The sequence below is a fragment of the Miniopterus natalensis genome, chromosome 10 (assembly GCF_054644295.1).
Source record: "Miniopterus natalensis isolate mMinNat1 chromosome 10, mMinNat1.hap1, whole genome shotgun sequence".
Lineage (NCBI taxonomy): Eukaryota > Metazoa > Chordata > Mammalia > Chiroptera > Miniopteridae > Miniopterus > Miniopterus natalensis.
The window spans coordinates 80053012-80076398 of NC_142090.1; the positions used below are offsets into that span (position 1 = coordinate 80053012).

Sequence of the window (23387 nt, forward strand, 5' to 3'; positions counted from 1 at the left end):
GGGTCCTAATGATTTCCTGCCACCTTGCTCTCGCCTACATTTAGAACAAGGTTCTGGGGTGGGGAGGGGCTGGAGAGGGGGCTCGAGCAGCCCTGAGCTGTATGTCAGCTTGCCACAGGAACATGAGATTCTTTTCAGCAGAAGCCTCAAAAGCCCAGGTAAGACCATTAGAATGTTCAAGATGCAAGGCGGCATGTGTGCTCGTGGCCAAGCTTGGCACAGAGCCTAAGCTACATGTAATTTGTGAAATCTTTAGGAAATCTCCAAACTCATAATAACCATCCCCACCCAACATTGTTTTCTTTTACCCAGAGTAGCAAATAGGACCAAAATGGTCACATTTTAATTTACTATACTTCCTTTGGCCACCTTTGCAAGGACAGAGGTTTGCAGGAGTGAGGCACATGAGGAGGGCAGACTTTAGCACATTTGGCAGAGCTCATTAGCAACTTTAATTAGGATTATAGTAGAATGAAGTCAATGATGATGATGATCATTATCATAAACCAAAAGAAGGGATCAAGGTCAGGGTTAAGTTAGCAGATGGGCAGAGGAACAGCCTTTCACTTGTGAGAAATATCAAATTTAGGCCTTTGACATCACTTTCAAAGGAGGCTTTTAATATATAGTCACAGAGATACACTCATAGCAGGGAAAGAAGTTTTCCTCTCACAATGTTTCTCCCACTTCTGGACCCTGCTCCTTATGGTGTACTATGAATTTAATTATTTCTATATATCTTGTAACTACCATGCGAATGGCATGGTTATATTGCTTTGTATTTTTGGTGTCTTAAAAAAATCATTAATTATATTTAAGGTGTATCATAATTGTTAGAAACCCCATTTTGCATTTCTCTTCTAAAAATGTTAGTAGTTGAGGCCTCTCCTGATCTCTGAGGGCTCCTAGGTTCGGAATACAAAATTTCATGATTTAGCAGGAAGCTAAACAGATACCAGTAAGCGAGGTAAGATGGACAGAAGACCAGGATCAGGTTTGCTATGACAACTGTGGAACAATGGAGGTCAAGACCTGGCATAGGAACACCCAGCCTGTGGTCATTGGCTAGGATCGGCCATTCTTAGAAGTAATCCTCCTTGCAGGACCCAGGTTCTTGGGAGAATAAGCCAGAATGCTCAGTTGTCCCACTTTCTAACAACATCCTGTGGCTTGCCTGTGGGTAGGACATGTAATTGCTGAATAATTAGTCCATGAATCATTGAGAATTGACTGGTGTGAAATAATGAGGAGGAACAATGCCCTCTGGGTTAGGAAACAAATTTAATATTGAAACCTGAAATTCAGGTGAATCTAAATCATGAGGCTGTCACTGTCAGGGCCCACCTCAACCTAGAACTGCATCTGGTTGATTAAAATGAGCTGTAAGAAGAATACACCATAAGAGGAGAAATTTCATCAGCAAACCACTAATATGGGAACTGGAAAACAGCGGAAAGAACCACAAAGGGGGGTCATCTGTCTTCTTCAAAGCGGCCACCCCATACTAATAAGAATTAGTCATCTCATGACTTTGAATCATCTCAGAGGAAACCACTTCCTCCCTTTCCTATCACCTCTTTTGGTGGCTTGCTGGGCCCCTTCTTTCTTAACACCTGTGTGCACTTGTAGTTGTTTGAGGTGGTTGCTGTCTCTTACACAGTTCCCACCTGCAGTGCCCAGTGCAGTGTCTGTCTGTCCTCTCTCTGATCCTTGTGCCTATCTGGCTCTTGCACTCAGCATGCTCCAGCCAGCTACAGAAGATCAACGGGTTTCCGAGTGGACCCAGGGCACTTGCTTTTTTCTCCCAGAATGCTTCGTAGCCCAGCTCTGGTACCCCTTTTTGAATATCTGGGTGTACTGCCCTCTCTGGCTTCTGTGACTGTTTTCCTCTTACCTCTCTGGTTCCCTGATCTAGGCCCAGCAGACCCTCCCTGGTCAAGCTGACCTTTCCCCAGAGCACCAGGCTCCTGCTAGGTATGTAAACAGGTTCACCAAATGGGCTAAAGATGTTTTTTTAAAAAGTATGTTCAAGTAATTTTCTTTGGAGTAGTCTACTCATAGCTCATCCATAGTGATATTTTTTATTTTTTAAAAAGTAAATTAATTACACAAACATTTATTAAAGACCTTCTATGCTCAAGGATTATACCAAGTCTTGGAGATACAAAGCCTTCTCCATCCCTCCCTTCCTCCCTCTTTCCCTTCCTTCCTCTCTTCCTTCTTTTTATATATTTAGTATACTCTGATAAGTACCTAGAAATACAAAGATGAATAAAATGTAGTCCTAACCCTCAGAAGTCTTTCAATCTGGTTAGCAACCCAGAAAAGAAAATAGAGAATTAAATTACAAATAAACATGGTAAGTGCTGTGCTGGGAGTTTGCACAGGGTACTGGGAGTGTGTGTGTGTGGGGGGGGGTGGCAGTGGAAGGGTGTCTATTTTAGCCTAGGGAGGGTCAGGACGACTTCCAGAGGAAGTCACCCTGGAGCTGAGGTCCAAAGAAGCAGGATTTGTCTGGGGGAGACAATTTGTTTGGATTTGCCAAGTGGAGAAAATATCCTGTGCAAAGGTCCTGAGGCAAAAAGCTCCTGGTGTGTTTGTTGGGGGGTGGGTGGCAGTTATGAGTAGTTTGGATTGTGATGTGCTGTGGAGCAGCCAGCGACTAGTCTGGAAATGTCCTCAGGGACAAGTTCATAAACAGTATGGGGCTAGGAACCCTGCAGAGGGTGTGAAGGGTTTTATGTTGGAGGGAACCACAATTTGTTTGGTATTAGGAGAGTATTTGCCCAGCTACAATGTGGTTATGGACATGCAGGGTCATGGGCACGCCTGCAGGCCAGCAGGCCGGTTGGGGGGTGGCAGTAATAGAGGCAGGAGTTAAGAAGACAGGGTCTCTGCCTTCCAAACACCACAGCCCAGGGCTCATGATAAATCATTTACCACAACAGGGTGAGGTCAATATTAATACAGGCAGGTACACAGCATGGCAGGGCACAGACGATCCCCTGGCCTGGGTGACTTTAAGTTTCTTTTGTCTTTAAAATTCTGCAACTCTAGGCTACCCTGTTGTGGTGGGAGATGCTATCCTCTGAGCCTCTATTCTGAGGCTGCTGGTGGATGGAAGAGGGATTACATAAGGATGTTCTTGATACCAGCGTTTGCAAGAGAAAAAAACAGGAAACAACCCAAACAGCCATCCACGGGAGAGGGAAGGAACAGACTCCTGTAGAGACGCCTTGGAGTATTCTATACGGTCAGAGCACGTGGACTAGAGCAATGACACAGCTCTGTGGATGAATCTCGGACACCTACACTGTAGTGGTTCCAAAGATTATATATAGTGTGATACTCTCTTAATAAAGTAAGGAAACAACTGAAATAAAAATGATACGTTTTAAAAGAACGTATAATAGATTATTAATTATATTTATTTATGTAATTATATCTTATATTATCATATATATTACTTTTATATTATTATGATGATTAATTATATTAATATAATAAATATATACAATAAAACTATAGAGAAAGGAAAGCAAAAGAAAGATGAATGTGGGACTTATTTCTTGGGTGGAAGGAAGGGCGAGAGCGAGAGAGGGGGCTGTCTGGTTAGAGGAATTTATTGTCAAGGTCCTAGACACTGAGTGGCAGGCTTGGAAGCTAATTACCCATTCAAAGGAACTAAGTAACTACCTAAATAATAAATATAAGAAAGCCATGTATGGACCCTTGACAAGAGAGTTCCAGGAACATAGGATTTATCTGATCCAGTGCTCCTAAGCTGAAAAAATAAATAAAAAGAGGTATAAGAAAGAAAGGATGCAGACAGATGACGGTAAATGGTGGGATGCTGAGGGACACGGGGGCTGGGAAGTGAGGGGTCAGGACACCCGAGGGTGAGAGGACAGAAGAGAAGAACCTGAGAAGATCGCGGCCCGAGGAGCAGGGGTAGAGGAGGAGAGGCTGGGCCTGCTGGCAGCTCGGCAGAAAGGTCCGCGTGCCTGTGCCCAGCCAGGGTCCAGCCATTTATTGGTGTTGGTGAGATTGCTCCTGAAAGGCCTTGGAGAGAAACTGAGCCAAATTGTCACAATGTGATTCACGGGGAGCCTGTGCCTAGAGTGACAAAGGATGACAAGAACTGGAAACTGCAGCTCATGGCCTTGCCCAGTGGGCACCTCCCGCCCGAAAGGGAGCCGGTGGCCGCCCAGTGTTCCTGCCTCCCCGCCCCCGTGTCCCAGCTGAGGAATCAGACTGACGGCCGCGTACTCACAGTCTTATGACATCTGGTCCAAACGTGTAAACTGCTAAGTAGCAGGTGGTTCTCAAGGACAGTTTTTCTAGAAAAAACAAAGAGGAGGAATGGAATATTTTTTATTATGATGAATTGAGCACATGAGTTAATAATGATCATCTTTACTAGGGACTGGAGCTGAGTGATTAATCGATCATTCATTCAAGTCATTGATTTTAAGGGTTTGGGGGAAATGTTAACGTTAATGTGGCCATTAAAGTATCATTTCCATCTCAGGTTCACGCGAATGCCGGCATGTTTACTGTACAGGCTAAAGATCCCTAGTTTATTTTAAAAATACAGCTAAATTCTGGGCTTTCATTTTATTTTTTATAGCAGTGAACATCTGAATGTTGGTGATCTCATTTGTTGAAGTTGAAAGAAACAGGACTCGATTTAAAGTAAATGATCTGAAACACTGCTTTGTTAAAAATATTCTTCCCTGGTGTTCACTTGGGGAAAAAAGACTTCACCTTGGCTCTTTGTTTTTGCTGGTGGTATTTCAGAGATAAAGGGAGACTGTCACAGGTGTCCCTGCCCGCCATCTGCACCAGGGAACAGACACACACACACACTAACAAGGCAGTCTCCTTCTCCACCCCTGCCCCGTTGTGAGAGTACAGAATGCCTTGCGGGTGGACCTCTCTGCACAGTGAAATGTGTTAAGCCCCGGCCCTGCTCCTCCTGTCTGTGGGTTTATTGTGGAGCCCTGGTAATTCTATGGAGGGCCTTAGCGTAGGGACGGAGGGATGGGCTGTCCTGGGAAGGGATGGGAAACCCTCCCTGAGGAAAATTTACCTGGTCATTTACCCCCAACTGGGCTGCCCTTGCTTGGAGGGCAGGAGAGTGAAAGAACCAGGGTAAATAAAATACAGGGAACTCCCTCTGGTTCTTCATTTCTACTCGGTGGTAAATAATGTCAATATTACTTTTATGTTAAAATAGATACAGTCATAGATTTTTTATTTTTATTTTTTACAATAAGGCATAAGACTTCAATGCAGTGTGTTTTTGAATTAGGAACTTAAAATGATATTCCCACATTACTTGGGCCTCACAGAAATAATAATGATAATAAAGAACTATGAGGGAATACTATGAACATCTGTGTGACAGCAAATTAGATCACTCAGATGAAATGGAAACTTTCCTAGAAAGACCAACTGCCCCAAATGGACTCAAGAATAAATAGACAATCAGGACAGACATATAACAAGGGATTGAATTAGTTGTCAAGAGTTTCCATAAATAAAAGCTCAGGACCAGATGGCTTCACTGGCGAATTGCACCAACTATTTAAATAAAGCATCTGAATAGACATTTCTGCAAAGAAGACATGCAAATGGCCAATAAGCGCATGAGAAGATGCTCGGCATCTTTAGCTATCAGGGAAACGCAACTCAAAGCCACAAGGAGGTACCTCCTCACACCCACTTGGAGATGCTGTAATAAGAAGGACAGCTAATAACAGGCATGGAGGACCTGGAGAAACCAAAGCCCTCGTACACCACAGGGGTGGGGGGCTGAAGTGGGGCAGCCACTTTGGTAAACAGGGGGGCAGTTCCTCAAAAGGTTAGACACAGAGTTACCGCATGACCCGGGATTTCCACTTCTAGGTTTATACCCAAGAGATTAAAAACGTATATCCACACGAAAGCTTGTAGGAATGGGCACAGCGCATCACTCGAGGCAGCCGGGAGATGGAAACAAGTCAACTCAAACATCCAGTAACTTGTGACTGGATGAGCGAAATGGGCTCAGTCCCTGCAGGGGAATATTACTCAGCATATGGGGCAGCGACATTCTGATGCGTGACACGGACGACCATGAAAACCTCATGCTGAGTGAAAGAAGCAGTCACAAAAGACCAAATACGGCAGATTTTGATTAGGCCCAGAACAGGCCAGTTCACAGAGGCAGAAAGTAGGTTAGTGGTTGCTCGCGGGTCACAGATAAGGAGAGCAGGTCCCTTTTTGGCACAATGAAATGTTCGCAAATTGATCGTGCCAAGGGATGGGGGCACCGCTCTGTGAATACACTAAAAGCCACAGAATTATACAATTTAAGTAGGCAGATTGCATGGTGTGTGAATTATATCGCGGTGCAACTGTTTAAAAACGACATGTGCTCTTCTCCCAGGGGCTCCTCCTTAGGGGCCCTGGGGTGGAGGGTGACAGGAGGCTCTGAGCCCTGGGACCCCGGAGACCTGAGCTTCAGCTCCGGCTACCAGCTTCTGCCCTTAGTCAGGTTGCTGCCCTCGCTGAGCGGCAATCCCTTCATCTGAAAAGGGGAGGAGGAGTTCGGTCTCCCTCCCTGCACTGTCTTGGGGTTGGGAGCATTGTATAAACAGTCAAAATCACATGGGAGGCGCTCTGGAAGCGAGTTTCAGGCATTGTTGGTGGAGAAAGAGCTTGGCCAAGAGCAGAGCGATTTAAAAACCAACATTAGGGTGTTTGATAAACTTGCAGGACAGCCTGGAAGGCAGAGGAAATGCGTCTTCTTTCTGGTGAAACTAGAGGGGTGTGTGTGTGTTCAGAACCTTGTCTTGCTCAGTGGAAGCGAGGTTGTCCTCACACTGAGTGGGACCATCTCAGCCACCAAACAGATTCGGGGATGGTAAGAATGAGAGGTTCCTGGAGCGATGACAACTGTGCGACATGAGATGACCCTCTCAGGGCTAAATTCTAGATCCACACCGAACAACACAGAGGAGAGATATGGAAAGTCTCCAGAAAGAGCCAGGCAGGCCCGGGCGGCCATGATCAGGGGGCTACCTCACTCTTACTGATGCCGCTGGAGAAAGGATTGGCACGAACATACTGCTAGTAGCCTCTGGGACGTAAAATGCGTACAGTTAAGTTGTGCCTGTGACCAGGAAGGTGCAGGAGCGTTGAATTTGCACAGAGCACAAAGGATTTGGAACAGCGTAGAAAAAAAATGAGTGGCCATTCCCAAAGGCAAAGGAGGGTGGAGTCCCCACCACACGCTGGGCGTATCCGTATGTGCGTGTGTACATTCCAGCTGTCAGTCGCCTTCATGTTCACCATCCCTCCCTTTCTCAGAAGAACCCTTGGGCGGGGGCCCTATTTTTACCCTCATTTTTTAGGAAGGGGCACCGAGGTTCAGGGAGCGTAAGGCCTGCCCAGCGTCACCGACAGAGCAGGTGGATCGGTGAGAGTTTACCGTCTTCTGCTCCAAAAGCCCACGTCGCTTGTAGCGGGCACGGCAGGGTACCCAGGATGGGGGACTTGGCGCCCCCCGCCTCAGGCGTGGCAGGTACCGATAGGCACTCGCTGCGCAGGGGGAGTCGGGCACAGGGGGGCGAACGGGCCACAGAGCTGGTTCTGCGGCTGCACAGGGCCGGGCAGAAGTAGGGTTACAGCTGTGAGTACTCGACACAGAGTTTCTGTTCTTGAATTTTAACTTATTAATGATTGAATTGTTTTCCATACAAACGACTGTCAAGCTCTTTGGCCCCCCATCTAGTGCAGGCCCCAGTGGGCTTGCAGGGCGCGGGCGGGGCCCTTCTCGTCTGAAGGCTACAGGGGATCTCGGCCGTGTGGAGTCAGGGTCGGTAGGTGACCCGAGAGAGGGGCGTTCCAGCAAGGCCTCAGGGCGGCTGAGTCCTCTGACCCCGTGACTAACTCTGAGCCTCTTCCAAGGCGTTTACTAACGAGAGCCAGAGGCAAAGGCGTCGGGTGGAGCCGCCGGTCGGAAACGCGTGGCACAGTTCAGAGGAACCGCGCCCCGGGCGCAGGGGGGCGGCCGATTCCCGCGGGGGCTGCCCAAGAACACTGCCACGGCTCGCTCCGCCCAGACGATGCTTCCTGCCCGATTAGCTCTGGAGGCAAAAGCAGTGCTGCTTGAATACGTTTTTAAAAAAGAAAACGCTGTTAATTGCCGATTTCACGTTCTCTGTCGCCCATTCTCCTGGCTCACGGACAGGAGGAAACACAGGGAGCAGGCGGCACCGTGGTCCAGGTCATTGTCTGCTCTGGAGGGTCTTGGCTCGGGGACAGTTCATCCCGTGCAATTCGCGGGACGGTTCTGTGCAGGGCTAACACACCTGTAACACGCAAACACGCCCCCCGCCCTGCCTTTGTCTGTCACGCGCAGGGCCTTCCCCTGAAGCGAGCACCGTGCTTGCATCCAGAGGTAAGACATCAGCTAATACGACGCGACGAACCCCAGAGAACAGCCTCCTTCATCCTTCGCAATCCCTCCACGCTGGAAAGGTAACCTACCACTGGAAACCGAAATGCAGACGTGGCTTCCCTTGGTGACATGCCCACCTCCTTGGCCACAGCTGACTTTGGGGCTCCCCGGGCCTCGGCAGACCCTGAGGTCCCCCGGCGCGAGCCCGCAGGAGCCCGGGTGGCTCCTCGAGTGCCAGCAGTCTTGGCTGGGTTGTGTACGGTCCGTGGGTATATTGGGAGGGGTAACCTAGGAAATGGGATTACGACCCAGCCTTTCATTTTTAGCCAACACAACCGTGCCTAGAAAGAAAACGGATCTCAAGGCCCACGGGGTCACCTGTCAGTGTGGCCCGTAGCGCAGGAGTGAACCAGTGAAACGGTCCTGATCGCCGTGACTGCTCTTCACTCTTTCCTGCGACAGCTGGCACCAGTTCCTCTTGGCTTTGTCACTCAGAGGAGCGAGAGTGCAGCGTCAGGTCTGTAGCGGGCTGGGACGCCCAGCGACGGGGGGCGGGTGGATGCTCCCAGGGCGAAGGCTGCAGAGCAATTAGGCGGCGCGGCCTGGCCCGCGTGTCTGAGCGTGTGCGGGCCTCAAACACATGCTGTTGCGTGAGAAAGAGAAGTTGCAGAGCGGCACACGCAGCAGACATTGGCGCACATTGAAAGCCCCGCCAGGGAGGGTCCTGGAAAGATGATGGTGGAGGCAGCGGAGTTTGGGATTTTGTTGAATCTCTAGCAAATCTCCCCCCACCCCCTCTCTGACATAAAACAACCCAAACCAAGGTTGCTGATATTCGAGGTACTAACTCGGCCCCTTCTGACCCGTAACAGGAAATTTCAGTCTTCTGAGGTACCGAGGGGTCGGGGGGAGAGTGTCGGGATGGGAAAACCAAAAAACCATAGACAATAGTTACAACAAAACTAGGTCTCTCCCAGGCCCCCAAACACAATCAGACAAGGCAAAACCACACACAGCCACATGCAGGGAAGGCTCCCAGCGTCTGGGTGGAAGGAAGTAGAGGGCAGCGATGGGATGTCGGATAAACCCAAGGCCAGGAAGATCCCCAAATAACTCAGGGACTCGAAGTATCGGCTGGAAAGCACGGTGGGCTAGGTGGGCCTGCTGAGAAACAGCAGCTGGGACGGGGGCTTCGCTGGCTGAGCAGCTGAGCGCAGGGGCTCCAGGTGACACGCGCTGCGGGGCTGGAGTGGCCTGGCGCCTGCGTAGTTAAGAAACTGGTCCACCGGAGCGCCTTTGCAGGACAGGGGCCCCAAGGAGAGGCTGCTGGGCTTGGAGTCAACATCGAGCGGGACAGAAGCAATGTAAATAGAGAAACCAGAAAAAGGGGGCAGGGCAACAGAGTCGGGAAATCTCAAAAAGCGAGCGGCCTATCCCCCCCAGCACTACACAGAAGCAAGGCAAGCGGGGGCCCTGCGCGTTCAGAAGCCCTACCCTGAACCACTTCTCCTTCTAAGAGTTTTGGAAAACGAATTTCATATAGAAACGAGCAGCAGAAATGTATGTAGGTCAACTCCCATACAAAGTTATTATAAGAAAAGAAGAGAGTACGGAACCGAAGCAAATCCCTGCAGATGGCCAACGCCAGCCAGAAAGTCATGCCCGAAGGGATTAAAACGTAATATTTCAAAATGAGCTCAGGAGCATTAATAAAATGATATGGACATGAAAGAACAGCAGAAATGAGGCTTGGAAAATCTCAGGCAAGGAGAGAAAGAACCCGGGGAGGAACGCGGGACTGTAAAACAAGCGGGGTTTCCGCTGGAGCGGCCGGAACGAGAAGGGGGGCGACGCTGATGTCCCAGGAGAGCTGGAGGGTGGACGGAGGGAGGACGGCCGGACGCAGAAGAAACGAAGAGACAGAGCCCTCAAGAGACAGGCAAAATGTTGAAGGGGGCAGAGAGGATTCAAGGCATGACTAGTAGGAATCCCCGAAGAAGAACCCTTCCAAACTTTCCTGAAATTGTGACAAATGCGCCTGAAGCCCCCTGTGGGGACAGCGCCCCGCGGGCCTCGGAGCCTCCGCGTCCAGCCGCTGACACCGAGGCCTGTTCTGGCTGCGAGGCTGAATTTCACGGGAGGGAGAAAATAGGTCCCTTGAACTTCCAGGCAAAAATAGACTTATAAGAAAAAGAAAGCTAGGATATCATTGGGCTTTTTAATAGCATACTTGAGGCACTCAGGGAAAGAAGTTGTGTGCCAAGGATCTTTATATCCAGAAAAACATTGACTTTCAAGTATAAAGGGCACAGCCAGCTTGTCATCAAACATGCAAGAGATTCAGGGAACATCTCCCAGGAGCCCTCCTGAGGAATGAGCTCGAGACGACAGCTCGGCTAGACAGTCATCCTCCGAGGGGCTCGCGGTGAACATCAGTCACAGAGCGGCTGAGGAAGCTGACCTGGAATGAGAGTGGAAGGGAATGGGTATTGGATGTCATGGCTATGGGCGCAGGTAATAGAGCACGGTGATTAAATAAGAGATGGGGAAAGCATAGGCAAAAAACAATTCTAGCTGCTCTCAATGATTATAAAGCATATTAATGGTAGCAGCGTTAGGACTGATATCCGAGACTGTTCTGTGGGCAGTGAGGGATATGTATGGGCTATTTTAATTCTATCAATCCCTCTGTCCTTGAGAATTAGGACTTAGAGTGTGGAAAGAAGCAGATAACTGCTATGTAGAGAAGAGATTAAGAAAAAAAATTCTGTCGTTCTGAATTTGGATTTGAAGTGTCAGGATGAACTCATTAGATATATTATTTTAAAATGAGACATGTAAATGTATATATGTGTATTCCTATCAGTGTCTACTGAAGAGGCCTAGAAAGAATGGTCAGCTCAATAGTGATGAGCATTCCTAGGCCCCCAGATTGTGGTCTTAAAATATTGTTTCTCACCCAAAGAAACCCGGGCTTCTAAGGGAAATGATTGATTTTGAGCCTGGGGCTGGAAATGTGCAAGATAGAGTTGTAACACTTTGTCACACCAGTTAGTGAGGTGACTTAGGCTCATGTCAAAGGCCTCCGGAGCCAACTAGAAGAGGTTCCCACGGCTCAGAGTTGGGACAATTTGAGCTTCAAAAGGCTATAATTGAAATAGACTCAAACTCATCAAATATGTATAAATTCATGAGTGCATAATGATATTTTAAAGAAAGCTAATTGAATACTTTGGGATGATAATAGAAAGGCAATGAATTATTTGAAAACTGGCAAATAAAGCAAAGGAATTAAGTATTTATCCTGCCTTCCCTAGTATGAACACTACCAGTAGGGACTATGGGAGAAAAAAGTCTTTAAAATATGATGATGAGGAGAGGAACTGTCTCTGATATGCTTCAATTACTAAATGACATATAAATGATAGATTAAAACAGCACCATTTGCAACCTCCTGTGAACTAATAGGTCTGGTCATTGAGCATCACAGCTGCTAACATCACAAAAAGAGAAAAAAGAAAACCACTTATGATGGCCTCCTGATGAAAGAAAACACCATCACTTATAGTCTCGCCAAAGAAATCAAACTGGAGTCGGATCAAGTCTCTGGATGCAGATGCCCATTTCCAGGGAAGACAGAGCAGAGACACATATTCGATTATGCCAGGGATGCCATCAGCAAAATCCAGACTATGGGAAACTCTTCAAGGCAAATGCCACAGCTCACTTACAACGAAAAGGAAAGGATGGAAAGGACACTTGTGGATTCAAATTGACGCAAAGGACACACCAAAAATTTTAAAACTGGTCAAGACGATGGTGCCTGGGAATGCCCGCTTGGGTGATAACACTATAAAGCAATGCAAGGAAGTGACTGCAGTGAAACTCAGGACCCTGCTCTTTTAGGGGGGTGGGGGGACATGATGGCATCGGCGTGTGGCTGGGGCTTCTGGGGTGGCTGCCTCTCTGTTCCTTCTTGACCTCAGCTATGTTTACGAAGGTGTTAAAAGCATACATTTACTTTGTGTCATTTTCTACATTTGTTTTACCAAGAAAAGGTTAAAAAAATCACCCACAGAACAACACTATCCACTGGGTATGGATTCATACGAGTGGGCGTGAAAGTATAAAAACAGTCCCATTAAGTTCATGTGTGTGGTTCCCGCTAGAGAGGTGGGAGAATGGAACTGGTGGTCGGGGGGACCAAAGGGTGTTTCAAGGTTATCGTAATTCAACCAAAGAAAGATCTGATGTATGGTATTTACCAGGCAGGTAGCTGCACAGTCTCTCCATGGAGGCCTGGACTGTGGCGTTGTGCACGCGAGCCAGCTGTTCAATCACAGACACCACCACCACACAGCCTGGAAGAGAGAAGACCGTGTCAGCAGGGCCACAGAGAAACCTGTGCTGGGCAGTCCAGGGAAAGAGAGGGGACGTGTGTGTCCTTGAGAACACAGACCTTTCCAGAACAGAGAACTTATGTTCACCTTTGAGAATCTACTGTGGGCATAATTCACTGTGATTTGTAGTGAAGCATGAAGTGTGATGAGAAGATCACGGGCTTAGGGTTGGAAAGACTGGTTGTCGGCCCGGTTTTGCCACTTGTAAGCTGTGTGACCTTGGGGCAGTCCATGAATCTTGCTTTATTTCTGTTTCCTTTTGGTCACGTGGGAGGAAGACGTCATTTAAAGGAGCTCGTGCAAGGATTGAGTCTTGCGCTTAAATCTTGGACTTACCATCCAGGCTGTGTGAGCTTTAGTCTCCTCCCTGCAGAAGAGGTAATGATCCCATGGGGCTGCTGTGATGATTAAATGCGATAACAGTGCAGCCGCGCATGCCTTGGAAAGCCTAACGCTATTGTAAAATATTATTTCACCTCACAGCCACAGAGCACACGGCTCAAAAGCAAGTACTCATATAATGGGTGTCTAGAAGGAACCTTGGATTAAGTGAAAATATATGCCTTCAGCTACCTTGACATGTGATAAGTGTCAAAGCCAAGAATCGCTAGGCTGGAACTCCTGGAAGGTTCTATCACCAGCCTTGACCTCCTGAACTGCTGGGGAGGCCAAAAGGGAGGGGACTCTTTCTTCTATATACAAGGGTTGGTGGGTCCAAGATCAGTAAGTCTGTGGGAGGACATTGCCAGGCCTCACTGAGACAAGAGGGATGGCACTTATTAGCAGAGGCTGGTTTCCAAGGAGGCAAAAGAAAGCTTCCACCCAAAATGAGGATCCAGGGTGTCTGGCTCAGCAGTGAGCTCACTATCATCCATCTGCTCAAGGAGCTGGGGACCCAGATTCCCATGCAAGGGAAATTTCCACCAGGATTCCACGAGGAAAGGCGGCGGGTAGCAGATGTGAATGGTACCGCTGGGCATTGCCAGACAAAGAAGCCAAACCTTCTGTGAAATGAGGGCCTGGCAACGGAGACTGAGAGACCTCCGCCTTCCTGGACACTGCAGCATCCAACAAGGCGTTGGCATCCGCTGTTCTGTGCCCTCGGATGAAGCTGGGCAGAGCTGGGCTTAGCAAATCCGAGACAGTGTGATCGTGAGAGCCACAACCTTGCTGCCCTGAGCAGCTCCCTGCTGGGGCATTTATCAACATCAGCTATCAAGGTCAACTAGAAGCGCTTTTAACCTAGTCCATGCACTGAGGGTTTCATTACCTTGCCATGAATTCAGTAGCTGAAACTTATTAGCACTTTATGGTCTGGAAAGCATTTTCATATGTATTTTATTATTATTTTTAAATAAAATTTAAAAAATACAGATGCAATGCAATCTCATTTTGGAAAATTAAAAAAATATATATAACAGTATAAAAAAGATAAACATCACTGAAATCACCCAGAGATAAACCAATTTCACTTTTATTTTAAATACATAAAATATGTTTAGTATATGTGAATATTTTCAATACTTATAACACAAGTTTACAGCCCTACTTATGTCTCTGCGGATTGCCTGTTAAGGTAGGTAGAGCTAAATAGATTTTAGCAGCAATTGAAAAACAATTATGAATAATTATGTTGCGATGTGCTAAGAGTCTGCAGTGTGGTTTGTTTGAAAAGGGGGAGGCTTTGAAAGAAGAAAACTTGGTTTCCGTTACAGGCTCAGCCACTTACAAATGGAGTGACTTTGCACAAGTGACTACCCTCTGGAGCTTCATGTTTAAGAGTTGAGAGTTAAACCGTAAATTCCCGAGGGCGGGAACGGGGGTCTTACTCTCACTCCGAGTGCCTGACATGGGGCCTGGTTTGGAGCAGGGGGGCCAGGCTTGGAGCCAGATGTTTGCTGACTTGAAGTGAGCTCACGGAGGAGCCAGCCACCTGGGTGACAGTGCCCTTGTCGGTTGCTGGGGTCCCCATGGGAGGGGGTTGGCAGGTGCACCCGCTGTTGTGCTCTGGCTCAGTCATCTCGCCCACAGGGTTGTTTGCTCTGTTCCAGCCTCATTACAGGATGTGGTTCCGCTGCTACTCTGGCGTGAAACAGCCAGTGCCCCTTCCGGAGCCAGACAGCAGATTCTAGAGCAAACGGCCCCCACGTGCGGCTCAGGGCGAAGAAGCACGCAGTGGGGCAGGGCGGGGATCTTGCACAGTCATCGCCTCGCAGGGCGTCGCGTCAGTGAACTGCAGCACTGGACGCCCAGAGATGGGACTTTAAGAAAATCTAAGGCACAGCAAGTGGGAGAAAAGGGGTTCCCAGGAAAGAAACAAGACTGGGAGCCGGAAAGAGCATGGTCTCTTTCTCCATTTCTTTCACAATTTAATTAGTAGCAAGTTTTCTCTCTCACTGGTACCTAGAATTTTACAATGAGTGACAAAGTAGGCTCGGTGAGGTGCACGACTTGGACACCCACCGTTGGTGTAGTGGAGGAGGAGTGGACGAGTGGGGAGCATAAGGGGACTCTCCTGGGGACTTTCCTCGGGGAGGCTCCATTCAGCCCCAGCACATGTATGTATTTTAGACCACGGCTTGGAAGGGTGAATAAGCAGGCATTGTGCTCAGGAACAACCTGTGCTCTGTACTTAAAATTTCAGGCTTTTCTTTCACTCATAAGAATCTTGCCAAGGGTTTGTTTTTTTTTTAATTTTTAAAAATTTTAATTAAAAAAAACACACGCTTTCATTGATTTTTAGAGAGAGAGGAAGGAAGAGGGAGAGAAACATCAATGAGAGGGAAACATTGATCGTCTGCCTCCTGCACAACCCCTACTGGGGACTGAGCCCAAAACCCGGGCCTGTGTCCTGACCAGGAATCAAACCGGTGACCTCTTGGTGCCTGGGACGATGCTCGCCAACTGAGAGACGCCGGCAGGGGCTTGCCGAGGGTTCTTATGACTTTCCTGGCTCCTTAGCAGTGCTGGCTAAGACTGGAAATCGTTAGATAAATAAAAAGGAGCCCCAAAGAAGCTAAGTCAGCTGTCTCTGAAGGTCGGATGGATCTTGGCACCATCATCACTCTGCCCATGAAAAGTTGTTATGATCAAAAGGACCCGGGAGAAAGCAGGTAATGGGGCTTGAAATATGGAAGCACCCAGGCCGGGCTCGGCTTTGATTAGAGCTCTGCTCCCCGCCCGCCTCGCCCACTTCCAGGGGCGCAGCTCCTCCCCCGGCGGATTGCTCATTTACGTCCACAGTGAGGTGTGTCCGACTCCCTTCGCGGCAGGAACGGAGAAACTGACTTTGCTCTTGCTCCTAATAAGAGGCTGCCCTGCCTTGACAAGTTAAGAAATGCTTTCCCTTGGAGAGATGCATGGGCAGAGTCATTTCTCCGCTACGCACGAGTCTCTGGCTGCTAATAAAAGGCCTGGCTCCGCTAAAGTGAATTTGTCCAAGCGATTCATTTAGGGAGCGATGACAGCGGGTGAGGGCTATGCATTTTCTCAGCGGTCACCATCTGAAACCTCACGTATGGAAAGTCTCTCCTCACCTGGCATCTGGAAATGAGTATCATAGAAGCTGACACTCTTGGTATTGTAGGAAGAGAAGCGAAGGAGCCCGAATAAAAACACCTGCCCCAAAGATCTGCCTCTGGACACACAGGCAGGCTGCAGGCTGTGCTGCAGAAGCCTTCGGGGGGGAGACAGGACCCTTGGGGCCCTGATTATAATGGTACCTGCGCTGGCAGGAAGCGCAGCCAACCGCGGGGGACCAACGTTGGTCCCCATGTGCCTGAAGCCCACACTTCACTGGAAAGCTCTGAAAGCATCTGGCAGCTGGGAGAGCCTGGCTCCCGGTGACTGCACCTCCTTTTCGACCCTGAATGGGAGCCGAAGTCATTTGTCACATGGCTAGAGTGTCCTCACAGCTGTCAGAGGGTTCTGCATACATTAGCAGCTCATTGGGGTTCACAGAGATGGAGGAACCATTGCTGGAGTGGGGGCTGGGGCACAGTGTGTGTCGAGTGAGACCCTTCTAGACGCCGGCCCTGGGCCGGGCTCTGGCACGTGCTGAGGACACACTGATGTGGTTCCTGCCTTCTGAGAGATTCTATTCTCTTAGGGACTGGTGATCCTAAGTAAGCAAACACGATTGTGAATAATTTTAGATACAGTGACAGAGGGTAATGCGCGGGGTGGTGTAAACCTTCTTAGCTAGAACCGATGGAGAAGGCTTCCCGGGAGAATATGAAAAATTATAGTTCATAGAGCGGAACAGAGAAAGCAGAGCGAGGGCCTGGGGCAGGCTTCGCAGGCAGGCCATCGGTGCCCGCTTCAGGGTCATGAACCGGTGCCAGGACTCAGCGGCGGGAGATGGTGCAGGGCTGGGTGGAGGCCAGGCCGTGGCTGCGGAGACGGCCAGAGATGGGGACCCGTCCTGAGAGCAATGGGAAGTCACGGGTGGTCTGGAGGGGGCTGCTCCAATCCGATCTGTACCTTTAAAAGCTCATGCTGGCTGTCGGGGCAGGAAGGAGCTTAGGGGGCAAATGAAGGAGCAGGGAGATGAATCGGGAGACTACTTTGGTCCTGGAGGAAGACGATGGTGGGTTGGCTAGAGAGATGTGTGGCGGTGGGGACAGAGGAGAATGGACAGATTTGGGATCTATTGTGGAGGTTGGCCTGGTAGGATTTATTAATGAGTTGACGAGAAGTGTGAAGACAAGTGAGAGTCGGAATGGCTTTTTTGTTTCTGCTTTGGGCCCGGGGAGGTGTAGCGCCCAGGTCTTGGAGCCACATCACACCTGGGTTTGGGTCCCTGCCTCCCTGTTGGACCAGCATGAGTTTGTCAAGCATGTCTCCTCTCCAATGTCCCTTCACAAGCACCGAGATTCTGTTCTCAGATTTCCCTGGTTGGGTGGGAGCAGGATATGGCTTTGTATTTTGTAATTTTAATCAACAACCATCATCCCAGGCCTTTCTCATGTTGGTGAAAAGAAAAGGAAATAAGAAGAAAAGGTATGAAAATGATCCAAATGCCAGCCCTGTTCCCCTAAGATGTTGGCTACTGAGCCAGAGATGGTAGCACCCAGCCCAGGTGGGAACAGGGCACCGTTATCCTTACTACTGGCGCAGAGTAGGTGTCTAACAATTGTTAGCTTCTATCTCACCTGCCGAGTCCACCATTCAGCAAAGATATATTCTCCATAAACTCTTTTCAAAATAGAGAAGCTCATGAACTTATCTTCAAAAAACATTTTGCAATATCAGCAATGTTTTTAGCTTTTCTATGGTTGAATTTTTTTTTTAATTGCAGGTATCTAGTATTTTCACTACTTTTGGGAAGACTGGGCTCTGTGGCCTAACTCAGCCACCACCTGGAACATCATTTTATGAGAAAATGCTCAGTGGGTTCCAAACTACTGCCTTCCCCAAGAACACTGGCAGTGAGAGAGGCGCTATATCGGATGACTGCTGGTGAGAACAGGGCTGAAGGCATTCGGGAGTGAGCAGGGCCCAAGCAAGGGCAGTGAGAGGCCGTGAACAGGCTGTGCTGAGAGGTATAGGATGGTTGGTTTGGCTGGTTTAGAAATACATAAAACATTAATAAAAAAGAAATGAGAGTGAAGACACCAGGAGCCATTCCATCCTGTCATTGATTCAACACATATGTAGGAGCACCTACTATGTGCTCAGAAGCTTGAGGAGACAAAGGTAAGAGAAGTCACAGACCAGTAGGAAAGACTGATGACAAGGAGAACCATCTGGTCTTTGCAACCTGTAAGTGCTGGGGTGCAGGGACCTGCTAGAGCTTTGGGGCCACAGAGGAGGAAGGAACTTAACTCTGTCCCGGGCAGCCAGTGACTGTTTCTGGGGGAGCTGAGCATTAAGGAATAGGAGGACCTCGTTTAACAGAAAAAGGCAGGAAAGGCCTTTGGGAAGAGAGTAAGAGCATTTTTTAAGACTTGCAGGTAAGAAAGAAAAGAATTGGTCAAGACTAGAGACCAGGGATATGGGAAAAGAAGAGCGAGAGAGATAGGAAGGGGCCAGATGGCGAAGAGCCTGGAAGGTCAGACCAGCACAGGCTTTGTGCTGTAGAGTCCAGAGTGGAGACCAATGGCTTTCAGAGATTTTGCTCTGTAGCCCCTAAAAGAAAAACAGCTATGTACCCCTTCCACATTTTAATGGATGCAAAGGGTATAATTCCAGGCTGACTGTAAATATTACAGTAGAAATAATACATGAATCTTCTATATGTATCCCAGTAAATCTAAATACTATAGAGATTTATATTTATTCTTATCTACTTAAAAATATTTGATTAAATGTTGATAAACCCTCTCCTTGAATTCATATTTCAATAAAAAGTCTACTGCCTTGCATTTTCCTTCAATTATTGAATTTTATCCCAACGTAACATACTTTTATTGTTGAAAGTATTTTATTGACTACACTACTTCTTAACATTAAAATAGGTATAAAATTTAAGTAAAAATTTTAATTTCTTGTTAACATAACATCTAAGTATTAAAAAATTCTTCTGGATAGTTTCCTTTATGAATAAAATTAACTTACCAGAATAATATGTATTGCCAATCTGGTAAACAAGTCTTAAATAATAAAGGTACATTCTTATTGAAATTACATCTCTTAATGAGATGGTTAGGCCTTTCAATCAGTACCCATATCTGCTGAAAAATATTACTTATTCACGTAAAGTGACAAGGTTCAGAATCACGTCTGTTCCCATTTCATTTTAAGAAGTAAGTGCTAAGAAAACACATTTACTTAACTAAGTCAATGGGAATGAAAGGACTTTTGATATAGCAAAGTCACTTAATGCATTAACTCCTTAGTTAGATGTCAAAAATCTTATGAGTGATCTGTCTTCGAGAATTATCTCAAATGATCTATCATCACTTGACAACTCTATTAGATTCCCATTCAATCGCATCGAAAGCAAAGCACAAGAAACCACCTGACTTGCAAAAGCGTTTGTTATCTAGTCACTTTCTCAATTTCTGGGAAATACAAGAAATGTTTTGCAAAGACTTATCTTATAATTATGTCTGTTACAATTTCACTTGGAGAGACCTTGTTCAAACCTAATGTACTCAGAAAAAATTGGGAAGCTGAGCCATTACTTTTTTCAATGCACTTTTGCCTGCACGGTATTTTAAGTAAAATCTTTTATCTTAATGCGTGCTTCGTATATATTTTTGTCGCATGTTGGCTCTGCAGAATTAGCTCATTAGGTTGTGAAAAAATGTCCTCCATGTAAATCTCAATGGCCTAGTCAGGTCTTTGACATGTAAGTGGCGAGATGATGAAACGTCTTCTCGGCCAGCAGCGGTGGCTTGCGAGCAAGTGTTCAGTTACCGAGAAGCAGAGAAAGTGAAATTTCTGTATATACAAATTGTGATCATACATTTGCAACCCTCTCTGCTGGCTGTGTCTAAATATTCCTTATTTTTGCCAGTGACACTGTCATTTTGCCATTCACATTGGCTTGAAACCATAGAACACCTCTTATTATTTAAACTATAACGTCACCTCCGACCCTCTGTTAGGGTGTGGGGGTGGGAAGAAGGGTGGGTAGAAGGGTTTTTAACTGAGTCTGAAGGCATTTTATATATGTAACCAAACACGAATGAGGGGGAAAATGTGTGCTTTTCTTTCACATTTTGTAAGACTTCCCGAGCACCAAACAGTGCTAAAAAAATAAAAAAAAAAAAATCCTCAATGAATTAATTTTAATGTCAATGACTTTGGAACATAAGGATTACTTTGCCCCTAAATCACCCATGTAAAGAAAATGTTTTGGAAAAAATAATTAATTCGATAATATTTGAAAAGTGGCAGAAAGGGCCCAGTAGGATCAGGTTTGCTTAGTGATCAAATGGGATGTACAGCTCAGTGCGAATGAACTATGATAAATTGAAAAAGGGACGCTTGGGGCTTCACCCAGCTTAGTTCTGAGGCTGGACTCTGTTCAAGATCATGTCTTCTGACCAGGTCTGCTGTTTGGTTCCCAGGGCGCAGGTTCCCTGTGGGACGGGAGCTAGTTGTTTATGGTGGGGAGGTTGACTCAGTCCCGCAGTAACATCTGTGTGGCTCCTTTTGGAGTATCTCCAGTCCCCACGACCCCCCATCTATGACAGCTGGCCCCTCCCTTATGACCTTGGCAGCCGCGTCTCTACTGGGAGGTGTTCTCACTCCCACCTGCCTCTTACCCGGCAGATTCTTTCTGCTGGGAAGCTGATTGGCAGCCAGAACAGCAATCCGTCTCTGTGTGGACTGAACTATTACATGCGAACTCTGGACTGTGAGAGCCACAGTTGGTCGAAGGGCCAACCTTCTAGCCACCTTCCTCCCACATTGCACCAAACATGTGAGTGAAGCTGTCTTGGATCATTCCAGAACCACCGATCTTCCATCTGAATCCCACTTAGTGACCTCTGTTAATCCTACATGGAGCAGAAGAATCACTAGCCAGACTCCAAAACATCCTTGACCCACCACATTACGATATAACGAGATGGTTATGTTTTAAATATTTTGTTGTGCATCCATAGGCAACCAGAACCACCCCGTCCTGGATCCTTTCAGCACCCCCTTTGAGTTCTCTGTGCCTCATTAGGAATGGGCAGGGAGGGGAATGCATATCTCAGGTCTGCTTTGAAGCAGTGGAGGCCCAATATCTCAGACAACTTGCCTAAATCTAAACATCTAATTTGTGACCATCCTAGAAGTAGACCTTGTTTCACTTAAGCCTTTCCTCAGGCGTATCTCCACTAGATGGGCTTGAGGGTCTTGTTTGGAGAAATGAAATGGGGTAAATAATTATTTGACAAAACTGAATGGTGGGTGAGGATGGCCTCCTCGACATGGTTCTTGGGAGTCACTGACCTCTGCTTCCAGGACTCCCAGGGAATCTGGGTCTGAAAGTTTTAATTTAAAAGGAGACTTTGGCATTAGAGGTATGTTCACAATCATGTGTAATTACCCAGGGTCATGGTTTTCTGAGAAATAGGACTAATTTAGATATTTTCTGTGCTGTCTCTAGAAATAATGTGTCAGAATCTGAGTCCAGATTTTCCATTGGTAAGATGTGGCAGTCATGCTTACACTTTGGGTTCTTTTTCTGAGTGTTCGTTGAGTAATTGCTACCAGGAGTTCTGAGTCTCCTTGGCTCCAACGACAGACCCACGAAAACGCCTGCCACTGTCTGGAAGCTCCAGGGATAATATGAACATCAATGGTCTTTCCTACTTTTACTCCTCTCCAAAAGTAGTCCCCAAAACCAAAAAAAATATCAGGAACTTGGAAATAAAATACTTCAGTGAAAGATGAAAGAACCGTATCTCAGTGAATGTTTGATGTTTCCAGGTGACCGTCTTATGGTCGGCAACCCTGGGTTCCCTGAGAGAAAGGGGAAACTGAGGTCCTCCAGTCCTTAGCTTGTGCAAATGCTCCAAATTCACATGCACGGCCTCAGTTCTCACAGCGTCCCTGTGAGGGGGGGATTGTGTTTCATCAATAGGAACACGGAGTCGTGGGAGGGTTAAGTAACAGGTTAACACAAGGCCTCACAGACAGGGAGGGATAGAGCACAGGGGAAGGGGTGGGAGGGTGGGGACTCGGGTGTGTCTGTCTGAGCCCAGAGTCCACCTTCTCTCTACCGGCCAGGCTGCCTCTGTCCTTGCAAAAGGGGGTAAGAACGCCAGGCTCTTGCGGTTGCCAGTCTCGGGGAGGGGAGCTCCCAGCTGCCAACGCGGTGGCAGACTTTTACAGCTAATTGGAATTAGCAACGGCACAGAGCGCTTCTCCCCACACCTGCTGTGTAGTGCGAATGCTCACTCTGAGGCTCGGAGTTTTCCACGTCGGTGAGGTTATTGGTGTCTTACTTGGAATCTCACAGCTATTGATGTCATTCAATAGGCGATCGTCTATGCAAGCAAAGTTATTTGACCCCATTGTTATATCCACATATAAACATGCAAAATGTTTACGTACCTAAGCAGGTGTGCCCTGTGGAGGGCCTGGCATGGGGCCGGTCCTCGTAGGCTGGAGAGGCCAAGGTGTAAAAGGGCAGGAGAAGGAGCACAGGAGCCGCCCAAAGGCCTTTCCGGGGGGACTTCATGTCCGGCTCCGCACCAGGAGAGGCCAGCCCGGCTGCAGACGCCGCTGGCTGAGCGCAGTCCAGGCCGCAGAACCGAGCAGCCTCTCTCCCTCCCCTTCTCTTCCGTCCTCGACGCACACACCGCACTCACAGACACGCTTTTCAGTAAGTGTGAAACCAATGAAGACACACAAACACAGAGTCACTTGTCGCTACGGCAGATCCCTGACAGAGCCTCTGAGGCCCCAGGGAGAGCTGGACGGGGTCCTGCTCTGAGCTAAAAAGTGCCAGAAAAGGAAAAACCCCAAGTTGCATGAGGCAGAAACGCCCTCTTCTGTGCTTGCCGGCTGAAGTCAGCTGCGGAAACCTCAGGAACCCCGAGGCTGGGGACTCTTCCTGGGGGTGGTTAGGGGGCACTTCTCCTTTCGTTTTT

At 47.7% G+C, this 23387-nt stretch overlaps 1 protein-coding gene across 1 annotated transcript in view; it reads right to left on the reverse strand.

Moving 5' to 3' along the window:
• Window positions 1–22975, reverse strand: part of AOAH (acyloxyacyl hydrolase) — a 92997-nt gene extending 70022 nt beyond the window's left edge. Inside the window, exons 1-3 of the mRNA XM_016222239.2 lie at window positions 22849–22975; window positions 12715–12810; window positions 4274–4340 (exon numbers count right to left, since the gene is read on the reverse strand). Coding sequence (XP_016077725.2) covers window positions 4274–4340; window positions 12715–12810; window positions 22849–22975 — 290 coding nt within the window. The remainder of the gene's footprint in view (window positions 1–4273; window positions 4341–12714; window positions 12811–22848) is intronic.
• Between the last annotated feature and the right edge of the window lie 412 nt (window positions 22976–23387).